Here is a 25764-nt window from a genome sequence, read left to right as displayed (position 1 = left end):
ATATTGTACGCGAAGTTGGCACTTGGAGGAACTAACAAAAATTCAACGAGTAACATAGAGGTATGATATGAGGAGAGTTATGTGTTACAAAACCGAATAATTCGAGTAACTGAATGAACCAAACGTTACGCAACAACAATAACAGTGATAATAAAACCATATGTTATTACTTGACCATTTTGTCATATGTTGCGAAACACCCTATACGTCGAAGTATTATACACAATAGTTTACATAATAATTGGTTTATCGATCGATCGATAAAACATGAAAAATTAGGAAAATTAAGGTTTTACCTTTCGTTATCGAATATTTCATAAATACGCGTTACCCATACAATTTCTGCTTTATAGCAAGTGGAAATGGCACAGAATTTTTAATCGAAAGCAATCGGTTCCCTTCAACGACGAAAAGCTATACGAAATACGAAACACATCGCAAAAGGCACTTTCACTCAACATTCAATCGAACCAAATCGCTTCGCTAATTTTCTTCGTTCTTTTTATTCATTGTTTTTTCTTTTTGTCTTTTACGCTTACTTCTCTCATAACTCTACTCACGGCATTCGCTTCTTTATCATCATTCGTATTACTTTCTTTCTTACTCTTGCGTTCTCTTGCTTTTTCTCTCTCTCTCTCTCTCTCTCTCTCACTTTCACTCACTCTCTCTCTCTCTCTCTCTCGTTTTTCTTCAGCTTTGCAAGAGTATACAAAAAGTTTGAATTGCGTAGAATGGAAAAAGTGGAGACACCACTTGTTTCTATGTTTATTTTCGATTTCGTCCACTAGTTCATCTCGTTTCTTTGTCTTTCTGTCTCTCTTCTTCTTTCTCCTCCTTCTTCATTCTATCTTTCTCTTCTTAATAAATACACGGTGTCCCAATTTAAAAAAGGTAGAGATGTATAATAATATAATATATGTACAGAGTAAGATTCCTCGAAAGAACATCATTCACGTTTTCTCGGTATGAGATTAATTAATTAATTTTTCATTGGATCACAGAATGGTAGCGCCCGAGCGTGGCAATTTCTTCTTGAAGACGTTCGAAAACGACCGATCGATGGAAACAGGGAACGTCGTTCTCAATGCATTCGCAAAAAGAAAAAAAGAGAAAGAGAAAGAAAGAAATCGTTTCCACTCTAGTTCGTCGTGTCTTTCTCTTTTCTTCGCTTTTTCCTCCTTCTTTCTGCTTCTCTTCCTGTCTTTTAATCGTACACCATTCGTGTGACCGTTATGGCATAATTACGATATCAATCACACGTATGTAAATGAACATCGCGTATCGGGTCGTTTTCGAAAATCTCGCCGTCTAAAGCTAGCATATGTAATTAAATACCCAAGTTATTACAAAATGGAATATAGCATATTAAAATTACAGACTATCCTTAATATGTACCGCGCTATCAGTCACTGGACAATGGACGCCCCCCTATCGATAAATCAGGACGCCGGAAAAGATTTTTGCAGCTGTCTCGACTAATTATAGTTAAATGTTAACGTTCATGGGTTCGAAAATCTCGAGATTGAATACGCTCATGAGAGAAAAGCGGCACTTGATACACGCAGCGTAAATCTAACTAACGTCGAGATTACAACGACGTCGTTGAACGAAATACAAAGATACGAAATACAGTGCACGAATCTCGACGCAGTTTTCAAGTTTAACCATCGCCCCTCAACATTTCGATCGTCCAGGGTTATTTCTTGCGCCACGTCAGATACCACACCCATTTCACGGCCGCTCTAGGTGCCTCAACTAGGTTGCAAACACATCACAGATAATACATACTTTCTTATCGTTACACGTCCCAATTTTTCCTTCGATGGTATATTAACGAATTCGAGATTGAGATCGAGATCCTGCTATAGAGTATGGTAGAGTATCTTTCCATAAGGTTGTTTCGATTATTTTCTCGTTCCTGATGCTTTTTCTTGCTCAACTTTAAGCACACGATATATTCTCATACTTCCGTTGTTACAGAGACTAATAGCGTCTCGTGATATACAGCAAGCTTGATCATTCTGTTCAATGTTCAAGCTGGAGTTTTTATGGTTTAGAAGCTTAGTTGATTCGAATAACTCTACGTTACCCTAAATGCCAATGACTCTGATCGTAGGTCACTCGTTTTTCGCCTTAAGTCTGCCATAATTTCCACTTTCAGATATAGTTTTGGTATTTGGTAATACATTTGTACATATCTGGTGATATAACAAATACGTAACATTCCTCGCATAGCGTTTTATTCTGTGTAATTAAGTAAAATGAAAGAACTTGCTTGTTGTAGTTGGAATGTTTTATAGCATTAGTCGTAGTTGCTACCTTCCTTTATATTTAGAGTGTTATCGTGTACAGTGCTTCAGAAATTGCGACTGCGAATATACGATGTAACAAGATAACGGTTAACAAGGTACGAAGTTTATTTGTGTCTTCGGGATAACTATAGTTTGCGATTTATTTATACGTTGTATACGTGTACCAGGGAATCCTTTTCCCAAATGAAGATACGCGTGGGGAAGAAAATGGATGTTTTCAATTATTGTATCGCAACTGTGTGGCACGTAAATTAGCTATTTCGAAACATTTTATTAACAGACAACTGGAAAAATCATTTAGAAAATTTACCGCAACATTGTAAGATAATATAATACAGTTCTATTCTTTCGACAAGTTGAATACTGATATTAATTTCTCATCAAATTTTATATTGCAAAATACGATTTTGAAGAATTCGAAGAACATTACAGGAAATGGGAAGTATTAGGTTGTCAGAAAAGTTTCTTTCTTTTACAGACACGTCTTTTACAACGACGTATCTTTATACAAACATGAAACCTAATCTGTCGAGCGTTTTAATCTTTATCTTGATAGAACAAAATAGATCATACGTAATTCGATAAAATAATATAAAACGGAAAATATTGTGTATCCACTATTTCCTTATAAAACGGAAGAAACTTTTCGGACGACCTAATACAAACTCGAACATTGTATTTTACATTCTAGATATCGTGTTGAAAGTAGAACGTCTTTTAATGCAACCATTTTCACATACAAATACTTTATTACCTCCTTTTATAGAGAATGGAATATTAATTGGTATATAAAAAATGTAAGTAAATAACTTTTAAAAGATTGGAACGCTCCCAGTTTAGAAGCAGACTTCACGTGATATATCATTCGAGACCATTTTATCTTCTTTAATAAATTTTTTGTCTGCTTTTCATCGTTTTACAGCTTGGACGAATACCACGGGTCACGCAATGTATAATCAGCGGCCTCGAATTTGTTAAATATCATACTCTCTGTCTATATCACTTCGTAGAATAATATTTGTTCTATTCTTACCGTTAGAGCCTTTCGAGGTGTTAAAAAGAGACGAACAGCTGATTAACGTAATGGATGGAGCGATTGAATTACCCTAAACGATCGATATCCCTGGACTAAACTATAACGTGTGGAAAAGTAGAAACGTTACAGTTTTCTTTCACGAATCTTATTCTCTCTCAATTGTGATACAGAACGCTAAGCTTCTTCTTGACAAAATTTTGGAACATAATAGAAAATGTAATGAAATGCTTCATAATCTGTTACATTTACGACCTTAACTTTAATCTTTTAGTTTACACCTCGACTATAGTCAAAAATCGGTTGAGATTCGTGACACTTTCTACAATGAAGTATCCTCTCACGACTAGATGCCTAAACTTTCTACTAATTCGACCATTCTTTCACGAAAAACCGTGAATTCAACTCGAAGAATTAAGGCTATAAGTGACTACTCGTAAGTACTTCGAATGGAATGTTTAATTATATCGAATGCAAAATCGGAATGTAATGTTTAAGGGATGAAAATAACGCGAACTCGTGATCGGAGAACAGCGGATTGTTTCATCGCGTCGATTCTCCATCAAATATCTCTATTTTTACCGATCAAATCGATTAGCTAAGTGATTACATGAATCAGATGTGGCAAAAAAGAAAGGAGACACGTTCAACGATTATATAATTGTTTTGTGCACGCAGACGTGATTGAATACATATTTCATACTGTGTTGTAGATTTAATAAATCTTTCAGGAAAAAAAAAGGAAACCATGATATTTCGTATAAGTTTGCGAAAATGAAGGATATTACGGAGGAGATTTATTGCACGTATGAAAAATACTTCAAAAAATGAAATACGAGATGAGGAGAATAATTAATTATGCGATGCGTGGCGAACAATTCCTATAAAATATAAATGAAATTTAAAAATTATATTACTCGATTATACAAAACCTAGATTCTCTCGCACGATTGAAATTAATGAAATCTTATAAGTCATGAGTTATCGACTGTAATAAATTCTCTTATACCACAGGAACAAATGTAGTAATTAATCAACGGAATTGTTCACGCAAATTGTACAAATTACGTGTTATCTGATTATATTATTTCACGGAAAATTATAAAATGATGGAAGAGAAACTCGTGACTCTTCAATTTGTTAATATTACCGAGTTAATAAATCATTGTGCAATGGTACCCTGATAATAACGATAATACAATGACAGAAAAAAAATAAAAGAGATATGCATCGATTCGAAATAGTTCTTACTTTTTCACATGAAACAAGTTACAAACTTGTTGATATCGTTTACCTCAAAACGAAATTTGCTACGCGACGACTTACCTAATAAAAGGAATGGCAGGATGATACATTTATTTATTCATTTTGTCGATAAATGTTACACGCGCACGAAACCGAAATGATTTTTTAATAATCCTATTACTCCCTCGTCAGACCGAATAAATCGTGAAATTAGATTAGAACGCGAACGATTTTGCATATACAACGACTGATATCAGACCATCGATATCGGGAACGACATGCTTAAACGTTAAAGGACATTCGTTTTCGACAAATCGTACTCTCTAAAGACGCGTAGTCCCGATGTCGGGTCCGTTTTTACTTATAATTTAAATATTAAAGTATAATATGAGTATGTTGGCGTCGAAAACCTCTGTATAGTTCCTTACACGTCTATTAAATTGAATTTTTTTTTCGGATATAGATGATTAATCGATGAATTTAATTACTGATATCCCGCGGCCGAAGAAACATATCAGCCATCATGCGGTATCATCTTTCCCGCCCGTCATTTTTCTATTCTCTCTTCGTCTTTTTCAAGATCCTCTTTAAAATTGTCTATCTCAACCATTCCGAATTAATTATATCTTGGTCCTTGAGTGCATGATTTTATATCTTCGCGTTTGGCGATATTCTATCCTTCCCTTTCTATAAGCTGCGTCTCATAACTATAAGACCACCGTAAAATTTTCAATTTTTATAGAGCTACGAGATACATAGTGGCAAAATTTAGAAATATGTAAAAAGTCGGACGGATAAACTTATAAAACTTCCAAATTATTTTATCGTATCTTGAATTCAATTTTCGTATACCAAGGTATTCTGTTACATCGGTTCTATATGCCTGTTCATGCATTTATGGCAGATTCAGAAACGCAAAAGTGTACAAGAATGCACATAATGTTCAACGGTATCTTTAATAGAATAAAAATGATGTGTATCTTTGTTCACGTTCTATTTCTTTGATAATATTCAGAAAAAAAATGAATTTGCATAAACATTTGCAGTTTGCCTACGAAACAAGATTAAACTAATTTTCTGCCTTTTTTATGATTTCCAATGTTGGAAAAGACAAATTGTCTTTCAATGCGATATCAAACGTGTCATATTTTTGTACACCGCGAGCGTACAAATATCCAGTGACATCGTAACTTCAGTTTCAGCTCTGCCCAGAAGAAGAAAAGCGAAACGTTCACGAAACCTCGGAACAACCACGATGGAAATCCAAAGGACCACAAATATGTCATCCGATAATGGTGAAATTTTAAGATCTAAAGTATCATATTTCGTTCCGTACAGCGTTAATATATAAGAATGTATATAACACAGCATGTAATAATCGGAAGTCTATGTGGTTTTATGGTTATGAGACGCAATCTGATTATTCGACTTCCTCTTTCAATGGCGAACCAATACGTTTCTATGGAATTTCTCCATGGTACTCTTCGCATACTCTTCGTCTCACACGTACACCACGAGGACCTCCATCGCACGCAAGACATAAATCCTGTCATATTCTCGATAATATGGCACGATTCAAAGCCTGCCATGAACAGCCTCGAAAATATTTCCTTCCGCGTCCTCGGCAATACCACGCAAGAACTTGGAACATCTGACAACTCGATCGATTCTTCGCTCTTACTTACTTCCTCATACTTAACGAGGATTACATCGGTTCTGTCGAGAACTTCCGCGACTTCTCCGAACTTTTCTTCGAAAAGAGAGAAATCGCAACTCTGACCAGAAGCTTCGATGGACGAATAGCTTTCTTGCTTGCGTGGTTCCTACCGCAAACTTTCGAATCGTCCCTTTCGCTCCTCCGTATGTTCATCATCGAGAAAAGTCGAGGTCATTAAGCGAGTTAACCTCCTCAGGAACGAATTTGCTGATATTAGAAGTCGATGAAGGATAATTATCCTTCATCAGAGTAATTACTCTCTATACCGTTATTCTTCTTGAAAAGAAATAATGTAATAATTTTTAAATTGATAATATTGTTCACGTACGAAAGACAAGAATAAAGAAGAATAAGAAGTGTCTATTTTAAACGATTTCAAGGCGTATTTCTTGACGACAATTGGCACTAGAAGTTTTCTTAAAACACGAAGAATTATAGAAATTATTATTGTTATTTATTTATTTATTGTCGACTAATAGTCGTTAGCAACCGCAATTAGAATTACAGAAATATTCGTTGGAGATTTGGTGTATTAATTGAAAACAGGAAGTTTGTATGTTTGCATATCGCTAAATAATAAAGCGTCATGCGTAACACGAGCGTCAGAAACAAAGTATCTAAATATTAGTAAAATTGGCGGATATTTTTGTTTCGACAATAACAGAATTGGACATTTCTTACTTTCTCCCAGTATTCTGTAGTATTTAACTTGATATAAAATAATTACTTTGTCACGATACGAATTTTATTACGAATATAGTTCAAGGTATACTAAGATATACAAACTTAATTTTCGTAATAAAGTTTTTTTGTGGCATTCCTTATTCTTTGTCCTTACCTTTTGTACGCGTACATTCTTCATACTTGCACTGTCTTTTGGATCGATAAATAAGGATCTTTGATAAAGAAGAAAGCTAAACACACAAATATGTGCTAGTATCCCTCAAGAGGTTAACGATTAACCACACGATTAACCCTAACGTGTCATAAAAACTTTCATTCTTAATCCTGCTGCGATTCCCGAATTTCTATGTTTCTTGTTCTCATTAATGAAATAAAAAAGATTTGCGATATTTCACGACGATATTCAACGTTAAGTTAAAACGAGACATCGTGCGTACCAGTAATCATTTCTTTCTTTTTTTTTACTCAATCTAAATTCGAATCTAAAATAATGCAAAGAACGCAGCAGGTCTGAACAACTATAAGGAAACCATTGAAAAACTGTACACGCGTCGTTGCACCTTTCGCACCGTAACAGGGGAAACTTAACTTTCTCAGCTCACAGTCTGAGCTGAAACTATCGAGATCTCGATCACTTTCTACAAGCAGCGACAATGTCACGAATAACGATCTCACCACCGCTGTAATTCGTTGAGGAAATTGATTTCCTACCGAGTGTTCGCTAGGAAGGATTTCTTCTTCCCCCTCTCTCTCTCTCTTTCTCTCTCTCTCTCTCTCTCTCTCTCTCTCTCTCTGTATCTTGTTAAATTTCCCTTTCCTTGTAACAACCGAAGCGTATACACAAAGAGACACGTTGCCCCTGCAGATACGAGCCGGTATCGGTTCCCGCTGGACTTCCTGACGGGAAATTGCTCGGGGCAGAATCGCGTTCGGCGCCAAGTGGAATGCTCGGTGAATACGCTCTGTGAAACTCGATTCCTCGAGAATACGAAACTTTGAAGGAGATAGAGGCGGCTGTGCTCGAATCGAAATTAGCGCACGGGAAATTGCATTTTCGACTATGTAGATTACACTTTCGTCGACTAGTAGTTCGATTGAGATGCTTTCGATTAGTTGCTTGTTTTACGGTCGATTGCCCTCATTCAGCATCCGCAAGGTTGAACCGTAGAGTTCGATTAATGGAATTGTTAAACGCTCGACGTGTCGAACAATGAATTTTGTTTAGGGAATGTTTTCGTTGACGAATCGTATTTTGATATTCTCTTATCGTATTTGATGAATGATAGTGTTGCGTTTTGTTTAGGTGGTTCAAAGAAAATTGATGTCACGCACGAAACCTTGGTCCCATTGGTCAGGTTTTGCGAACGTTTAACGACGAGATCCTTGTTTTAGAAGAAAAATCCCTCGTTACTGATAGCCTACGGGAAGAATCGAATCAGCTGTAAGACAGTAGTGAGATATTTAAATTTAAACGGCTGCTACAAGAAATCGACGAAATCTCGATAACTTCGAAAAACAGACTATCGATATTGGCTCGTGTATCTTAGTTCATCGTAATCGATGATTAATTCCAAAGAAAATCTCTTAACTGGACGATACTATTTCTCGTTTCTAAATATTCTTTCTTCCCTTTCCTCGAATTTGAAAACCCACCGATACAAACACCCATCGATAAACTATGCCTTCCAAGATGTTACCCATTTGATCGAAACACGTTCGAAGCTTTCGCGATACCAAATTGTAAAAACGCCGCCCCATCGTCATTATCGTCGCCGTCGCAGAAACCGCCTACTCATGTTTGTTCCCGATATATATGAGATCCTCGCGATCGTACAAACTTCAAGCCAGAACGGGCTCCAAACATTCCCTCGTAATTTAAATCCTGGACACGTAAAGCGGCCGATGAACCTGTTGAGGGTTGCCGTTTTGCTTCGAATGGCGAGGATTCTGCAATAATTCCCTGGTCTCGCTCGGTGAACCGGGACTCAGGCTGTTAGTGGTCGACGTTTCTACGCGGTCACTGATAATCTCCTCTTCGGTGATCTGTTCGAGGTATAGGGCGGACTGAGCAGTCTGGTGATCCCCGTTGAGCGTCGGTGGCGGTGAATAAGCAGGCGGAGGACTTCTCGGTGGAGAACTAGACTCTTTCTCGTTCTCCGTTTCTATAGCTGCAGCGGTAGCTGCCTGTTGTTGCAGTTGCCTCGCTCTTCTGGCTTGCCTGGTGGTCAATCCTCCAGTTTCCGCGTCTCTCTCCAGTCTGTGTCCCGACTTGGACCTGGTTAATTGCCTTTGCACGTACTCTTCCAAGTCGTTTTCTTCCTTCTTCGCGATCACCCTGTTCAAAATGATGAGGAACATGCCGACGATGATAGCGAACAGACCTATGGCTACCAGCTCGTTCCACCAGCCTCCAGACGCTTTGGTTCCCCATTGGGCGAGATCTCCCGGCAACAGGCCACTCATCAGAAGAAAAGCACCGAACACCAGGAAGACCACGCCGATATGAAGCATTCCCACCGACGTGACTACCTTCGAATCCAACATACCCTGGCCGGCAGAACGATTCGGATGTCCGGTTTTATGGTGTCTCGGTTGTTGATCCAAGGAACCGGTCGAAGCCCTGGGCGACGTCAGGCCGCTCTCGCCCGATTGCGCGCTATAACGACGCTCGCGGGCACGACGTTGCTCGTCCCGGCGTTTTCTCTGACGCTTGATGGCCAGCGCCGAGTGCAATCCAACCGCGTGCATCCTGCAACACCGGAAACACAACCCTTGCTCAGTCAATCCTCTACAACTCTCATTCTCTCTCTCTCTCTCTCTCTCTCTCTCTCTCTCTCTCTCTCTCTCATTCTCTTTCTCTCTATTTCTTTGACTACGAGTGTTACCGTGTCTTTTGCTCGTTCTTTTCTTCTATTCGAATTTCCACTCGATTTTCTTCGAAAGATCGAATTTCTAATTGAATCGTTAATTAGGCAAATCTGCCGATACGCCGAGACGAGCACCGCTAATTTGTACAATGCGATCTTGAAGATGGTGTTCGTTAGAACTTGAAGCGCTAAGGATCATTCGTTGCTCGCTAATTTCTATTTTCTCTAAGTGTATGTGTTCTTTCTATGCGTTCAATCACATGCACTGGACTCGCACGCCCGGGTGTAATGCCGTTTTTACAAAAGCAGAGGATCTTTCTGACGTTTAATAATCGTATAACGAGGCGGTAATACAGTCGACGATCTATTGAAGGCAGGAAACAATGTCGATTCCTGTTTCTCGAAGCGTATACGTTGCTCGTACTCGAGGGAATTTATCGTGCTTCTAGTTTGGCGACGATGATGCTCGTCTCCGTGGACTTTTACGCGTTTTCGGGTTTTATCGATTGCTTAGATACGTTCGCAACTCTAAAGGCTGTACAAGGTTCGCTCACAGGGTTCACAGGATGCACTGCGATAGAATCGCCGCGTTAAATTCGCTACGCTTTTCGCAATAAATGAATTACCAAAATATTTCTGCCGCTGTCGTTGAACCTGTGAAAATTTCTTCTTGCACGTCTCTGCTCGATTCCTCAACGGCGTGATGGTCGGCGACATGGAAAAAAGGAGATGAGATGAATATCTTCTTAATTTGAAGCTGCTACAGTCCTTCTTTTTAATGCAAGCAAAGATAAAAGATTACTTCGGCGTTTTCAGTTCTTACGCGGAATATTTTTTTCTCTTTGTTAAAACTCGCAAAACCAGAAAGTGTAGGTCAGAGGCTCCATTGTGCGGAACTTTTAATTATTCTGTTACACCTCATTTCCTTTTTTCTTCTATTGCTCGTGTCTACGTATAAGCATTACAATGGATAGCTTGCACGAGGTCCAATCACAATCGTTATTAAACATTTTAATTAATACGCGTTCCATGTTTTATATTACAACGAATATTCATTAGAAGGATGTTATTCGTTTCGCATATTTTGCATAAATAAAGTGATGCGAAAGTTGCCGCTCCAATTTACCGATGTCGTCTAGTTAGAATTTCTAATTAGTTCGGTTCTGACGTACGATTCTCTCCCGTTGACGTGTATTCGACTTCCGGTTCGATATGTGTTCCGGAAGCTGACCAATTTACAGACTAATGTCCGGCTGACAAATACAAATCGAGAAAAGTCACCACAGACTAACTTCGAATCGATGTATTTGCTACGTGAATTACGACAAAATAATATTACACATGTGAACGTAAATCAAGTTACGTTCAAGCCAACTTGGCAAGTTTCTCTTCTCTCATCAAGCAAAAGTGTAGATGTTTTAACATACTATTATATTATTTATATAAATTACGGTGCTTTTAATCGAGTAAAGAAGTTACTAAAGTGCACCAGAGTAGAATAAAAAGTATCGAAGCAAAGTAGATTCGGTGTTTCATGAATAAATCAATAGAAATTTCTTAGAGGATCGAGTGAAAGTGATTTTATAAACACGTAATGTATTAAGATATTTGGAATTTAATTTTAAATAAGAATCATCATGTGCGACTAATATATTATTTCAAGAAGGTTGATATATTATTCCACGATAAAAAAATAATTTCTTTTTATCTTCAAATGTTTTATATTCCAAACATTTTAAATTCATAACGCAAATTAATACTTTTTCATTTATTTCATTTACAGATAAACATTAATATCGTGTATATTTGATATCCAAATTAATATTTTTTATAATAATAATATAGATATAACTTCGCGTTGATTTCAGTAGAAAAACCTGTACTAAACTTCCCAAATTAAATATTTTTTTACGATCACGATTAAAATACGGGTCATAAATTATATTTCAAGGAATCTCGTAAAAAAATTGTTCCCTCCGCGAAATGACGGTAAAGAAATTACGTGAAACGAGGATGAATGTGTGACTGTGTGTAGAATAATTTGATATATTGAATATTACTTTAGGGGAAATTAAGTTGAAGGAAGGTTAAAAACGTTTCTGACGTTCCTTTTCGTTGTAATATCATTATTACGCTTGCTTTTACGGTCAAAAACTGTACATTTAAAAAAGAGCTGGATAGGACAGTTTCCGCGATTAATTTCCCCGGTGAAGTAGTATGAAAAAGTTCAGTTCGAAAAATGAAACCGTATTTCACCGTGTCTTTCCTTTTTAATCAAAGTAAAACTGCGTAATTTAATTAATGCGACGAAAATTTATTAAAACCCGATAAAGTAAAGACATAATACAAATAATGTGCGTATAATAAAATTTCCAGGTATAAAATGTAAAACTACTCTGTGGAATGAAAATAACGCGAACATCGTGTTTGCTCTCGACTTTTCCAGTAATATGTATACGTCTCTCTGTCAGTACAGAATAAATTGCATTTGGCAAATTAATTTTTCAAAAGATCAACAGCGCCTCAAGTACAAAAACGAGATTTAGGAAAATGCAGATTAAATGTTTTCTGTATTAACGTTTTCATTTTATTTACTTCCTCTCGTATCTTTGTACAAGTAGCATTCTACTTTTCTGAGAGAAAACATTGCACATTGTATGCTACGTGATAAGAATATGAAATATCATCCAGAATTGATTCGAAACGTAAATGCCAATCGTTAGGGAAATTTAAGAGCTAGGAGACGACTAAAATGTGACGTGAGTCTTTATGTACGTATGTGAGTACCAAGATGTCACGTCGCTGCGTATTTAACTTCATGCTTCATTTGTCACGATATATTAGCTTTTAAAATTTACGATAGTTATAAAAATATTCAAATTCTCGTACAAAAATTGAATATTCTTTAAAATGATTTATGAGCATATTTTAGTTTATCGGCATAAAAGTGCATTGTGTGTTTGCAGCACAAATATAAAACTTTACTGTGATAGGCGTAATAAAAATGTGATGTTTCATATTTCGAAATAACCTTCGTTTCACTGTCACTGTTTGCGTACCTTTCCGTGCGACTTCATTGTATCGTTGTAAGAAAGAACTTGGAAAGGTGTCTTAAAACTTTCGTAGTAACTTCTCAATGTCATAGTCTTTACAATTTTGGACGTGTTGCAAGTATAATAAAATAGGTATAGCGGACGTATAGCAAACGTGGTAACAGTAAAAGCAAACTTTTATGTTCCTGTTTCTTGTTGTTTCAGAAATCTTTACAGTTGAACCGTTCCTTTAGTAAAAAAAATACATATTTTTTACGTACGTATTTTATTTTCGATTTAATGTATTATTTGATTCTAATTTATGAAACACAAACATACGTATTTGAACAAGTAATTTAAGATTCAGTCTGTGTTTTTTGTGGTTTACAATGACGCTATTTACAGTTTTACTGTTTGTAAAAATCGTAATTTTATAATACGTTTTTCTTACACAGAGAATTTATTGAAACGAGTAAAAATTCCCACGCAAAGACAAGAATATCTGAAGGAATATTCTGAACTCTCTAAAATTTAAACCAAAATATTAAAAATCTTCTCTGAAAATACGTAAAATCTTCATTAACGTTAAAAATTCTTATTCGAAGTTATGTAAAAATATAGTTTCTATCATACACTGAATATAAGCACTTTCAATTTTTTCTTTTTTTTTTTTGCTTTTCAGAATTATTTCGAAAATTTAGAAATTATACAAATTTATTTGGGGAATTGATATATATACGAATTTACAAATAATTCTATCTTGAATGTTTCCTTTGAAAACTCTTACGTTATAGAAGAACGATATAGAAGAATTACATAACTTGTAGGAAGCAATATCCAGTAGTCAGTAACAACATTTGTTACAATTTCTGAAGTAGTTACGAAGATGTTTACTCGTAATGCGTTGCGTGACTCACGCTCTATATAATCATTGGAGGTACAAGGTAGAAGAACGATATTCCCATAGATGCTATAAATAAGATGAAACTTTCCTAACAACTTCACAATCTTCCAGAATGTTGATACATATACGTATAAATATTTCACATGTAATTTATATGAACATTAACTTTTTTTAATGTATTAATTCCTTTATATCTTTTTATAGTTTTCTTTTTTAAGTTAAACGAAGCATACTACTTTAATTCTTGATAATTCGCATAAACTTCTTTTCGTTATAAATTACAAGTATGGTAGAAAAATTGCGTAATAAAAACTCTAGAGATTATTTAGTATAGTAAATAATAATTATATGCAATAATTATTCAACATTCGTTGAGAATTTTGCTCTATATATGTAATAATCTTGATTGTAAGTTAAAAATTTGATATTTTTCCTTTCGTCAGAGTAAAAATGCATTTCCCATAGGAATTTCAATTCCTTATTCCTTATCAATTCCTTATATTCTTATTTATTAGAAGAGAAATGGAATTGAATTTTACATTTCCTTGTGTTGTTGTATTCGCATTATGCTTTCTAAAGAAACTTGTTATTTCGACGATCCAATATAACAGAACTACATCGGAAAATTTTCAAAGCTCTACAATAATGTGCAAAGGTATTCTGCCAGGTAGATTTCTCATTTTATGTTCTAAGAACAATACCTGAAGGGATTTTTACTAATATAACATGCTATATAATAGAAATCATTGTTATGCAAGGCAGGATTTTCGGAACTCGAATTTATTTACATGTTCCAAATTGTAAAAGCATTATCCACTTAGTTTCATAATTAAATATAACATTATTGAATATAACATTATTCTTTGCTATGATACGTTTCCATGACTTAAAAAATATAATGAATTTTTTTAAAATAATAAATGCAAAATATTATTTTATGAAACTGGCAGTGAGCTGATTTACACAACTCAACAGTCCATGAAACTCTTTATTTGTTTTCCTATACACAATATTAGTTAAAGTTCGTTTAGATGCTTTATACTGCCATATAATATCTTATAATGATTAGCTCACGGATATTTATGCGAATCAATATTTCAGTAAATACAAAAGACTGAATATCAAAAAGTACTATATCTTAGACATTTTATATATTTTTGCACGAATATTCGCAGTGTAATAATCACTTTACACTTTACACAAAATGGAACGAAGATCAAGTAAGGATAATTTAAAAATACAATTCAAGTTATGCAATTACATATTTTCAAAGTCCAATAAAAAGACCACGGTATGATCTTATCCGAAGATATACTACGCCCCATATTCTTTTTATTCCTTTCCTTCAAACTTTATCGTGACTCGTTCGTAAACGAGAATCACTTTTCGTTTTTAAAGAAACATACTCGTAATCTAGGAGTTTCATCAGACAGCCGTGTATTTTGACCTACTGTTTCAATGTGTTTTTAATCCATTCAGGAGCATATATACATGCCTGAATTCAATGGCGGCGTATCGTGAATACTTGTAATTTCCCCGAATGCTTCCAATTTCCAACGAATTCGTACTTTCTGCGAACGCGTCGAATATTTGTCCATTTCACGAATTCCAACTTCCATGCAAATTTGGCAGCAAATATTGGGTGGCAGAGTTCCTTTTTCGAAAGTTCTAAAAAGTTGTGTAAAATCTGGCTGACTCAATAGGAAACAACCCACCTCGTTCATTTCGATCTCACAGTGACTCGCGAAAAAAACTCGGACAATTATTACGAAAAGTTTTTATGAACATGTTACGCGCGTTGTACGAAACTTTATGAAATTTCATTAACACCCTTATCAGATTATCAGAATCATATTGCTACAGTTCGCATCAGATTTGAGAATGTACATAGGAGCTGCAGGATATTTAGTATAAAATATTTAGCGTGTCAGTTGTCCATTACATTAACAAGCCTCGATATCCAGTGGAACAAAAGTTCACGTTGTCTTCAACATTTATTACGATGGCTATCTATGTTGCTATCAACTTTTTATTAGATATACACCTTTCAGTACATATCGTATAACTTTTACATACAACATTTTCAAATTCATTTCAAATGTTGCCAATATCTTTTTTTCCTTTTTTTTTATTTTTTTTTTTTTTTTTGTTGCTTGATTTACATTTTACAATTTGTCCAGTGGGACAATGTTAGGTAAATTAGGTAAAATGTTATACCTTGTAAATACATAGCATGTGAATGGTTACCTTACACCTCAGCGGGGTACCATCTTCGTGTTTGTTAGGTTATATCCTCTGTGAATGTTGCCAATACAATTATTACATCCGGTGACTCTCTACCCAAACCAGGCTCCATACCGCAAGTAAGATAATTGTCTACACAAATTTATTGCGTACCCTCAATAATCTTAAGGACCCACCGTAAATCTTGGCATTTTTACAATTAAGGTAATTCAAACCAAACAAGTATCCTTTTAGTTAAAGTATTCTTTAGATTTATCGTTCACTCCGGGAAGGTACAGGAAATTTGATTTTTCGCACATACAATGTCTCCCGCTAGCAATTTTCTCGGGGGCGGCGTCCTAGGACCCTTCCTGACCTACCAATACTTTTCTTATCCAATTAGAAACAATGATTGTTGCCCTCACTTTTCTAGGCAAAATTGCCATCAATAAATCCGATTGTTCCGTGCGTTAGACACACCCACCAATAGCTTTCCTCTGTCAGAATATCGTCACCGAAATTCACTAGTTCTTCATCCCTAGAACAGTCTTGACTGCTTTTCCGTTCGTTAATCAGTCGTCACTTTAAGTTACTGCTTACACGTCGCTAAGACTACGTCTACAATCACTGCGCGTAACTGTCTATATCTACAAAGTTGTTGGAGGAAAGTGCATATTGTGACTATTACTTCAGTGTTATGATCAGTTCAACCACCTCTATGATCCTAATCGAAATAGGGGATCGGCCGATTCGCGGTATCGATTATCTAATCGTAACGAAAATTACGACTCTCGTTGACGCGATCTACGGTGAATGCGTCTCTCCGCGAACGGTTGAACCATAATCAAGACAGTCGTGCCCCGTCACAGAGATGATAAAATTTCAAAGTGTTCATAGAAAGTTTCTCTGGCTGTTCAGATGTTTTCGTCAGTCATCGTACATATTTATAAAATGTTTGCAAAATGTTCATCTTCGTGAAGCACAACATAAAATATTCATAAGAGATTTCTGTAAGTGTTCAAATACTTCCGCGAGATACTGTAAGTGTCACCGATACAGCAGTGTAATTCTCATTTCTTTGTGCCCTCGTTTCTTCGCAGGAAGCCCCATGACGACGCTGCTGTGGCTCCTTTAATGGACCTTCGACAAAGCTCCCCTCTACTCTTGGTATTCCCGGGGCGTACGTAAGGTAAGATTGTTGTAAATTGCACGTCGCTGCGACATATCTTCCTAGAAATCTCTATACTTTCCGTGCCCTTGTAAAATAGTTGCTAACGGCACCAAAATAATCTTTTCTCGTGTGAGTGATTTTTCTCCTGTTATTTTTCTTCTTCCTTTTGTTATCGATCAACGATGTTGAGAGTGTAGTTTTTATAAAATTCAACGTCTTTATTTTTATAACGTAAAATGACGAGTTTATGTCTCTCGTTACTCTCGATACGTTAAAAATTTCTAAACCAGCCCCGGAAAATATCACGCAAAATCTGTTCACTTCGCTTTTAGTTATCCATAAAACTACCTATCCAAGTATACTATTAGTCAATGCATCGTTTGAAAGATGTTTTGGAATTGTTAAGACAGCGTATTTTTCACTTTTTTAAATAGGATACACGTAAAGAGTTAATAATACCAACGATCAGAGAAGAAATGGGCAGGTACACAAAAAATTACAAGGAAAAAACAACAACTGAAAGAACAGAACTCTCGTAGAAAGAAAACTAAAAGAAGCCACCCCAGTGATCTTATTGAAAAAATGTTATTTAGCAATTAAGTTAGAAAAATTTACCAAATGTCCAGCTAGACAAATTGTAAAATACAAACTACTAAAAAGGGAAAGAAATTTGTAGATTACCATTGTATGTTTGGCTGGCCATTTGTAAGTGAGCTAAGACTTTGAATTGAGCGCTGTTTTCATCGTGTACACGACGTGTATTTATCTATTACGTGAAATTACGCATGAAGACTACAACGAAACTTTCCATTTTTTATATGAGATCAGTTTTAAAGTTCAGTACGTTAATTAATTCTACGTTATCAAAATTGTCCTTTTATTTTATTTCAGGCTAAAACATATATTTTTCCAGTCCCTTTATAGCTTTAGAGATATTATTGATCAGAGCACTAAAAGATTGAAAGACTTTAATCTACCGCTTCTCTTAACAGTTAAATCTTTTACAAAAATTTCTCCTACAAAAATTCGACAATTGATCCTGATTCTTCCACTTTTAGCTATTTTATGTTGAAATATTCTTTCTTGGTCATAAGATGACATTCAAATCCAAAATCAACAGAGACGTAGATATATCCTTTATCTGTTGTCTTTACATGTATTACCTATATTTGAACAAGTTAATTAAAACCAATATTTTGAACATCTCGAAAGGAATTTCAAGTTTGATAAAACTAAAATTGCAGCAGAAGATATGCAGCAAGTTATCTTAGGAAGAACCTAAGTTCGTCTTTCCTATTTACGAGAATTCACATGGATATTTCTGTTAATGCGAACCATAATAGATGTTCTCAGAGAACGTTCATAGATTCAACCGAAAATCAAGGCTTGAAACATCGCGTGCTGGCGTGATACAATTCTCGAACGCGATTCACCTTTATATTCGACGTTATACCGAACGAATATCAGATGGTTTACTATTCTAAAGTAATTTATTTCTTCCTTTAAATATAACCTTTCTGTTTCGTGATTTACAAGTTAGATCGTGAGCGGGATTGACGAATTGGTTCTCCTCTTCTTTCTTGAAATTATTCAACCTATTTTCTTCGATGTGGTTGTTAACGGATCAGCGACGAAAATTGCATATTCATATTTTATCCCAATATTGATTCGTATAATCTCATTAATTCTATTCAGAATCTAAGCTCCTTTCCAATCTGGATATATTTACCCTCTCGAATCCTAACGAAATTTCGTGACTTTCCATTTTTTGAAAAAGATTGCTTTATCTCTTCTCGATGATAACAAAATGCAAGATTAAGACGTTAATAAAGAACGAGATTTTTATTGTAATACTTTGTTCGCGTCGATCCATGCGAGGAAGCTCGTTTAATTTAGACAAATTGTATCGTTCGTTTCGTTCGAGATAGACAACAGTGATAAGAAAAGAGTGTACTAGTACGACAATTATTTGTAACTAACCGTTGCGACCGTCCGGTGACTCTTTACATAAAACCCGTCCCTCGGTTAAGACGATCACTAGCCGTGCAAATATAATTAGTCGGACCGCAATAATCCTAAGGAACTGTGATAAAACTAAGCATTTTTATTTTACCGTTAAGGCCCTTAACTGTTACAAAAGATCTTTAAGTCGAGGCGGTCCTTATGGTTATTGTTCAATAAGGCAAATATGGGAAGGTCGTTCAACGGTGATTTCCATCCGTTAGCGATTGGTGGTTGCCCCCCAGCAATAGTTTTCCTTTATGACAGCATCGTCGCTGAACTTATTATGCTTAGATCAGTCAACATCTCTTGACTGGTTTTTCATCCGTTGATCAATGTCTTGACTGGTTTTCGTTCATTGATCAGTCATCAGTTGTAACTTACTATTTACACGTTTCTGAGAATACGTCTGTACTGTTACTTCAGTGTTCTAGTCAGTCAACCACCTTTATTATCCTAATCGAAATAGGGGATCGACCAATTCGCAGCGTCGATTATCTAATCGTAACGAGAATTTACGACTCTCGTTGACGCGATCTACCGTGAACGCGTCTCTCCGCGAACAGTCGAACACTTAATATTAAAGATTGAACATTAAAAACAATATACGTATAAAAAATCCTATTATGTGTTAAAAAAGAAGATGAATAACGCATAACTGGTAAAAAGGATGTTACGTAATATAACATGAATTTAAGAGAAACTCTTTTTATAGTTGCTTAACAAACAAAGTATACTTCCGTTCCATTTATTAACACGAATTTCCTCTCCAGTCTTCTACGCGTAAACACCAGTCACTTTTATTTAATACCATGGAAGAATCAATAAACTAAAAATACTCCATTAAATCGCCTCCAATAATCAATCTACTGAAAAAATAGCATCCAAACGTTCTCCAACGAGTAGCGAGAGATGAAAACAAACTCTCATGCTATATTTCGTTCTCGTGTTTCCTAACAAACTTCCATCGAGAGTTCTCTATTTCCAAAGCAACAAAAGATGCGCCAGCGAATCTTGCCAAAGATTCTCACGTGAAAATTAACTTGACGGTAGCGTGCGCTGAAAATGCCATGTATAATTCAAAGTTTTCGGCTTTCCCTTGGTAATGTTTAATTTCCCAGGTTCGAACGAACCAGATTCAATTTCCCGTGACAGAAATTCGACAATGGCGCATTGTCGTGCCGTGTTTCTGGCGAAAACACAGTAGCGTATACATCGCTTCCGGTTCTTCGAATACACCCGGCGTTTCGCCCGATTGTTTTGCTGAAAACTTTCTTTATCGCGAATCGCGAGCGAGGAAACATACTCCGGCTTGCGGCCAGGTTTATATTTACCAGCGCTGTAACCAAAATGTAGGTCGAGCTCCAATAGGGAAAGCCCGAAGAGACTCACCCCGCACGAGACTCGCGGATAAGATTTTTATCTTCGTGCCTCTGTTACCCGTCGTAAACAACGATAACCCGTTCTCTTCAATCGAATCGAGCCGATCGGTATCGCGGTGAGTGATACCCAAGGCTGTCAAGTTCACGCGCGAGTTGAATGCGGATTTCATGGTATTTTATTTGTCTGATCGAATCTCATACGATTGCAATAATAGAGTCGTCACGCTTTTCGTGGAATTGATAAATGTTTTGTAGGCGATTGTCAATTGTTATGTGTCATCAAAATACTATTGTTTAGCGATAAGATGACATTAAAATTCTTTCTTCTGTGATCTTCATATGTGTAAAATTCATAGTAATTTATATAAAATATATATAGACGATATATTGAATTATTATAAACAAATATCTAGAGCCATAATCTCTCGCGTGCCATGATACCTGAATATTCATATGTAGTGTTACACAAATAAGAGGAAATTGAGAGCCTGAGTACATACAGTTAATAAAGAATGGAATAATTTCTTTAAATCTCCGGTACAACGTTCCCTGTGAAATTAACTTGTTAATACCGAACGACATTTTTCATACTCTCTATAAAATACAAATTTCCAAAATATTAAGACTGATCACAAATTCGATGCATGAATTACATTCGAATTATATAATATATATAATAACGTTATTTAAATAACATTAAAGTTCGATTATACTTTTTACGTTTTTAATCCTGCAGAATATAGAAAGAAACCATAATTACACTAACAAATATGTATCTACAAGTACAAATGTACTTTAATTAAATTCCTCCACGTAAAATTCGGAATATGATATTTCAAATTTTCGTTGAAATACACAAGTTATATTTCTGATACACAGTAACGATACAAACAAGGACTGTGCAGTAATTACACAGAAATTCAGACCAGAAGTTTCGAGTGTGTTTCTCAATGTTTAATTATTGCGTTATTTGCATTTTGCGATACTCTGTTCTTTTATCGACTCGTCGTTCGATTAAAACATCAAATAAGCTATCATACTCGATATTTGTATATAATCCGTTTATTAGAAGTGCTCGGCTCGACTATGAAGTATAAAAGACAACATTACATCGCTACCTATTAATACGATTAATGTGTTCTCTTCTTTTGATCTCTTTCGATCTAATTACTTTTCCAACGTTAGAAAAATACAAGATTGAACAAGATATAAACAAATTGTTGTTAGTATGCACGATTTCTTCTTTTTCAATCAAACAATATCTTAAGGATACATTATACCTGTAACATTGGACATATTGTACCAATACTGATAACGTCATATTTAAACACTTTGTAGAGGCTGTTCAATAGCATTATCGATCTTTCGACTTTGACTAATCTGTAACTTAATGGAAAAACGACGTACTTCTAACTACTTTGATATTGTTCTTCCAAGAACTATAAACGTTATGGAAATAAGTTATTAAGATTCATGTCTAACCGATAATTTCAAATTATTGGAATCATGTACTTAACTGTTGGAACAAAGTTTTAACCGAGTTGACAATCTGCATGGATTATCACGCCGAATCTTTGACGTTCTCTTTTGCAAAGTGATTATAAAGTTTCCTTCTAATCTCTTAGGCGTCTTTTATAGATTGACAAGAAGATCACTGCTCTTGCTATAAAGACCTTTTATTCTTTTTGTCTTTTGTTTTCTTAATTTTAACTACAAACACTTTCCTCGTCGTCATTATTTAAATTTACTATTTTTCAAAGGCAATAATAATTGGATAGAAAGCCATTTCGTAGACACTCTTTCTTGGCGGTCTGTGACAAATCCTGCTCAATTTACTTTCGCCCTGGCTTGTAACCGTATACATTTTTTTAGCGGTTAACTATCTTCTTATAGAATTACGATGAATCTCTTCGATATTCTCTTCCGCGAATCGATCGTAAAATTTACTTTTAGTTACTTAACAAGTTATTTCTTTTATGAACTGAGTGAAAGTAGTTTCTCGTTATACAAATTTTCTAGTCATACTTTTCTTTCTTTATTTTTTAGTTTTATTTAATAGCTATGCTCTTGCCGTCCTTTTTCGAATTTTCTATTGTAGCATCGTGAAACAATCGTATGAAACTCGATGCACTTGTAAGGAGTACAGGTAAAACATAAAAGTATTGTGGTGAAAGTGGCCCTTTCGGAAAAGCAGGTACGTCGGAAGGCGAATGTGGTCATATTTCCGAAGTACAGAAACCGTTAAAAGGGTTAACACAAATCGTTGATTAACATGAGTTATGAGTTGTCGTTAGTCGTTACCAGTTGATTAATTGTATCGACATACTTGTTCTAGTTGCAGTACATAAATTTATTAAGAAATAGTTTTAATTAAATAATTATAGTTTTCTGTTCTATCGTCGTAAATAAAAATATAAAATAAAAACACTATACTATTTTACAAAGGCGTGATAGTAATCGGATCGAAAACGTTGTGATTTAAAGTACCAACCCAATTTATTTTCTAATTGCACTAATTGCAGACTAAGCACCGTTTTTCAGCCAATTTTTCCTAACGATCGATGAAAAGTCCTGTTCAAAAGCAACTTTTACAACGATCCGTGGCCATATAAATTTTCCAGAGTTTCCAATTGAATAAATTTAAAAATACTTCGTTCTACGTAATTAAACGATCGAAAAATACAATTTGTTCGATGCGCGTCCCCGTTCGAGGCACTTTATCTCTTCAGTCGAATAAAATATTCAACAGTTTCCGATTATTAAAGCATGTAGATCAGCACCGCGCATAAATTGTCTCAGAACTGCGTTTCATCTTGCTTGTCTCGAGCGTGCTTCTCCTATTTGGGATTGTTGAAAAATTGGAGTTTTCATGTCGATCCAATTATCGTTTAAGAGTCCTAACAAGTAACGCGGAGAAATTGTACATTTTCCCCAGTACGATTTAAGACGTTTGTACGCGTACTTGTGTACCAGGGTTGAATTGAAAGTCTTCGAATGTGAAAGGACGTTTGACAATGTTAAGACGTCTCGTTCATCCTTAAGATGACTTCACAATAGCAATATCCCTTTTTTTTTCTCGCAGAAAGTTTGAAACCAATCTGAAGATTTAAATAGTAGTTATACCGAGTAAAAGATATCAGTACGAATAGCGATCTGAAATATGTATACAATTAGTGTTAAAGATAATTGCACTAAATGTTATAGCTGATTAACTTCATTAATAATCGACTGTTCAAATACTTTGCGAAATGCATGTTCGCGATAAATACCTTGCAACTCTTATGTACATTTTCAGGTTCGTCTCAAATACTTATGAGATTAAAAAATATATATATATACTGTTTTTTTGAATGAAAAATATAGCAAAAATATAGGTGTTTCAAGAAACGAATTAAGACAAACTGAGATTTTGGAAAAATGTTCTAACAATTACTCTAACTCTTGTGTGAGTAATAATGATACGAGAGATATAATATGACCCAAGATAATTTTATGAAAATGACTGAATTGTTATAATTTTTCTAACATCACTAAGACCTATTGATGCATAAGATCCCGTTATAAATAGAATTATGTATCTCGTTTAAACAATTATAATTAACACATACTTCAAACTTGAGTATGTTATAATCTGTACTATTGTATTATTGCGTTCATCGTTGAAAGAAAACATACGTTCCGACAATGTTAAAGCTATTCGAATTATTGTGGAACTTTAATACATACCAGACAGTTCTTAACAACAGATCAAATAAGCAGAAATTCCTCATAACGGAACATTCAGCATAACAGCGGGAGCAGAAAATGCGAGTAGACGTACATACATCACATCGCAACACGAGTCGCAACAAGTAACTTCTCCGCAAATTCGAGTTCCCGTCTTCCAAACTCCGTCCAGTCAGCTCTAATCTAGAACTAACCTACATTTAACTCGCTGAACATTTACTTCCCCCTTGAGCAACTCAATTCGTCTCAATTAATTCGAATGAAATCTACGATATCGGATACGAAACGACCGAAATATTATCTCTGCCTCTTCTTCCAAGTGTTACAGGGATAATGTCTAACAACGTAGTTATGTCTTCGGTGTAATAAGATCTCTTCTTAATTAGGTCTATTTCTCTTCCATCCCCCAGAAAATACGGGGGACGTGATTTCCTAAAGGGATCAACTACGCTGAGACACTCGAAAAGTAGATAAAGTTTGGGAATATAAATTTTATTAATTTCAAGTTTTAAGTTTTCGTAGGTAAGCATCAAACGAAAAGTTCAGATCTTTCAATGTAACTTTATCGCTTTCTTTTCCCAATCTTTTCAAAGAAACATTCGACGAAATAACGAAGTTATATCTGAAACCCGTTCCGATAATACATCGATAGATAACAATCGTTTGAGGATATTGGAAATAAAAAATTCTGTTTGATTTCTAAACTAGAATCAGTTATCAAAGATATAACGTGGGATTTTTCAAGACTTTTTATGATCGTAGGAACGGAAAGGAAACGGGAGTTTGAAGGATAACGAATCATTTGTATCTGTTCACACCTAATATTTTTAATCCTGCCTCGCTTCTTCTTCACGTTCGTATCCCTTCAGATATCTTCCTTTTTTCAATACATATTGGATGAATAATGATACGAATAATTGACGAGTAAATATTTAGAAACTATCTGTATTTTTAGCAGCATCTTTCTATCGAAATACAACGTCCACTTTGGATTATATAGATCCGTGGAGAATAACTAGGATAAAAACACCGAAAAAGAACTCAATTTTTTAAAACTGTCAGGTTGCTATAGCCCTTTCTAGGGGAGGAATCTTAAACGAGAGATCTTCCGTTAAATCTTCGTTTCCATCTGGTCGTCCATAAGCTTTGTAACGTCATTCACATTAGCAACAGAGAGACCAGGATAACTCGCCACACGTAGAAAAGTATGAAAAGAAAGACTGGTTCGAGCAAGGTGAACGGATAGCAACCGATGGGTTTCGCGATGATCGCGAGACGCGAGACGCAGAATCGTTTCTTCCTCGAGCGATCAATAAACCATCCTCCATCCCCTTTTGCGGAACGCAAACGCAAAGTACATGGCTCGGGATAGTGCAGCACGCGCAACCGGGTCACACATGTGCACGTGCATCAGTGCGTGAGCTTGTGTGGGATACTAGGCGCCGCGACGCTTCGTCGCTTGCCAGA

At 35.5% G+C, this 25764-nt stretch overlaps 2 protein-coding genes across 2 annotated transcripts in view; both read right to left on the bottom strand.

Annotated features, from left to right (window-relative positions):
* The window catches only part of LOC122569793, a 103907-nt gene that overhangs the window by 39360 nt on the left and 38783 nt on the right, over positions 1–25764 (bottom strand). The gene's annotated exons all lie outside the window — the stretch shown is intronic.
* On the bottom strand, positions 2881–24413 carry LOC122569792. The gene is made up of 2 exons (XM_043731383.1): positions 24298–24413; positions 2881–9740 (listed from the first exon to the last, which is right to left on the bottom strand). The coding sequence occupies exons 1-2, from the start codon at positions 24339–24341 to the stop codon at positions 8867–8869; spliced, it is 918 nt and encodes a 305-aa protein (XP_043587318.1). The 5' UTR covers positions 24342–24413; the 3' UTR covers positions 2881–8866.

Source organism: Bombus pyrosoma, linkage group LG7, assembly GCF_014825855.1.
Source record: "Bombus pyrosoma isolate SC7728 linkage group LG7, ASM1482585v1, whole genome shotgun sequence".
Lineage (NCBI taxonomy): Eukaryota > Metazoa > Arthropoda > Insecta > Hymenoptera > Apidae > Bombus > Bombus pyrosoma.
This window is presented reverse-complemented; position numbering and strand designations above follow the sequence as displayed.

Coding starts and splice junctions, on each gene's coding strand:
- LOC122569792 (XM_043731383.1), bottom strand. CDS start 24,341: ATGAGGAATTTCTGCTTATTTGATCTGTTGTTAAGAACTGTCTG. Junction 9,741..24,297: donor CTGTTGTTAAGAACTGTCTG/GTATGTATTAAA, acceptor CCGGTGTTGCAG/GATGCACGCGGTTGGATTGC.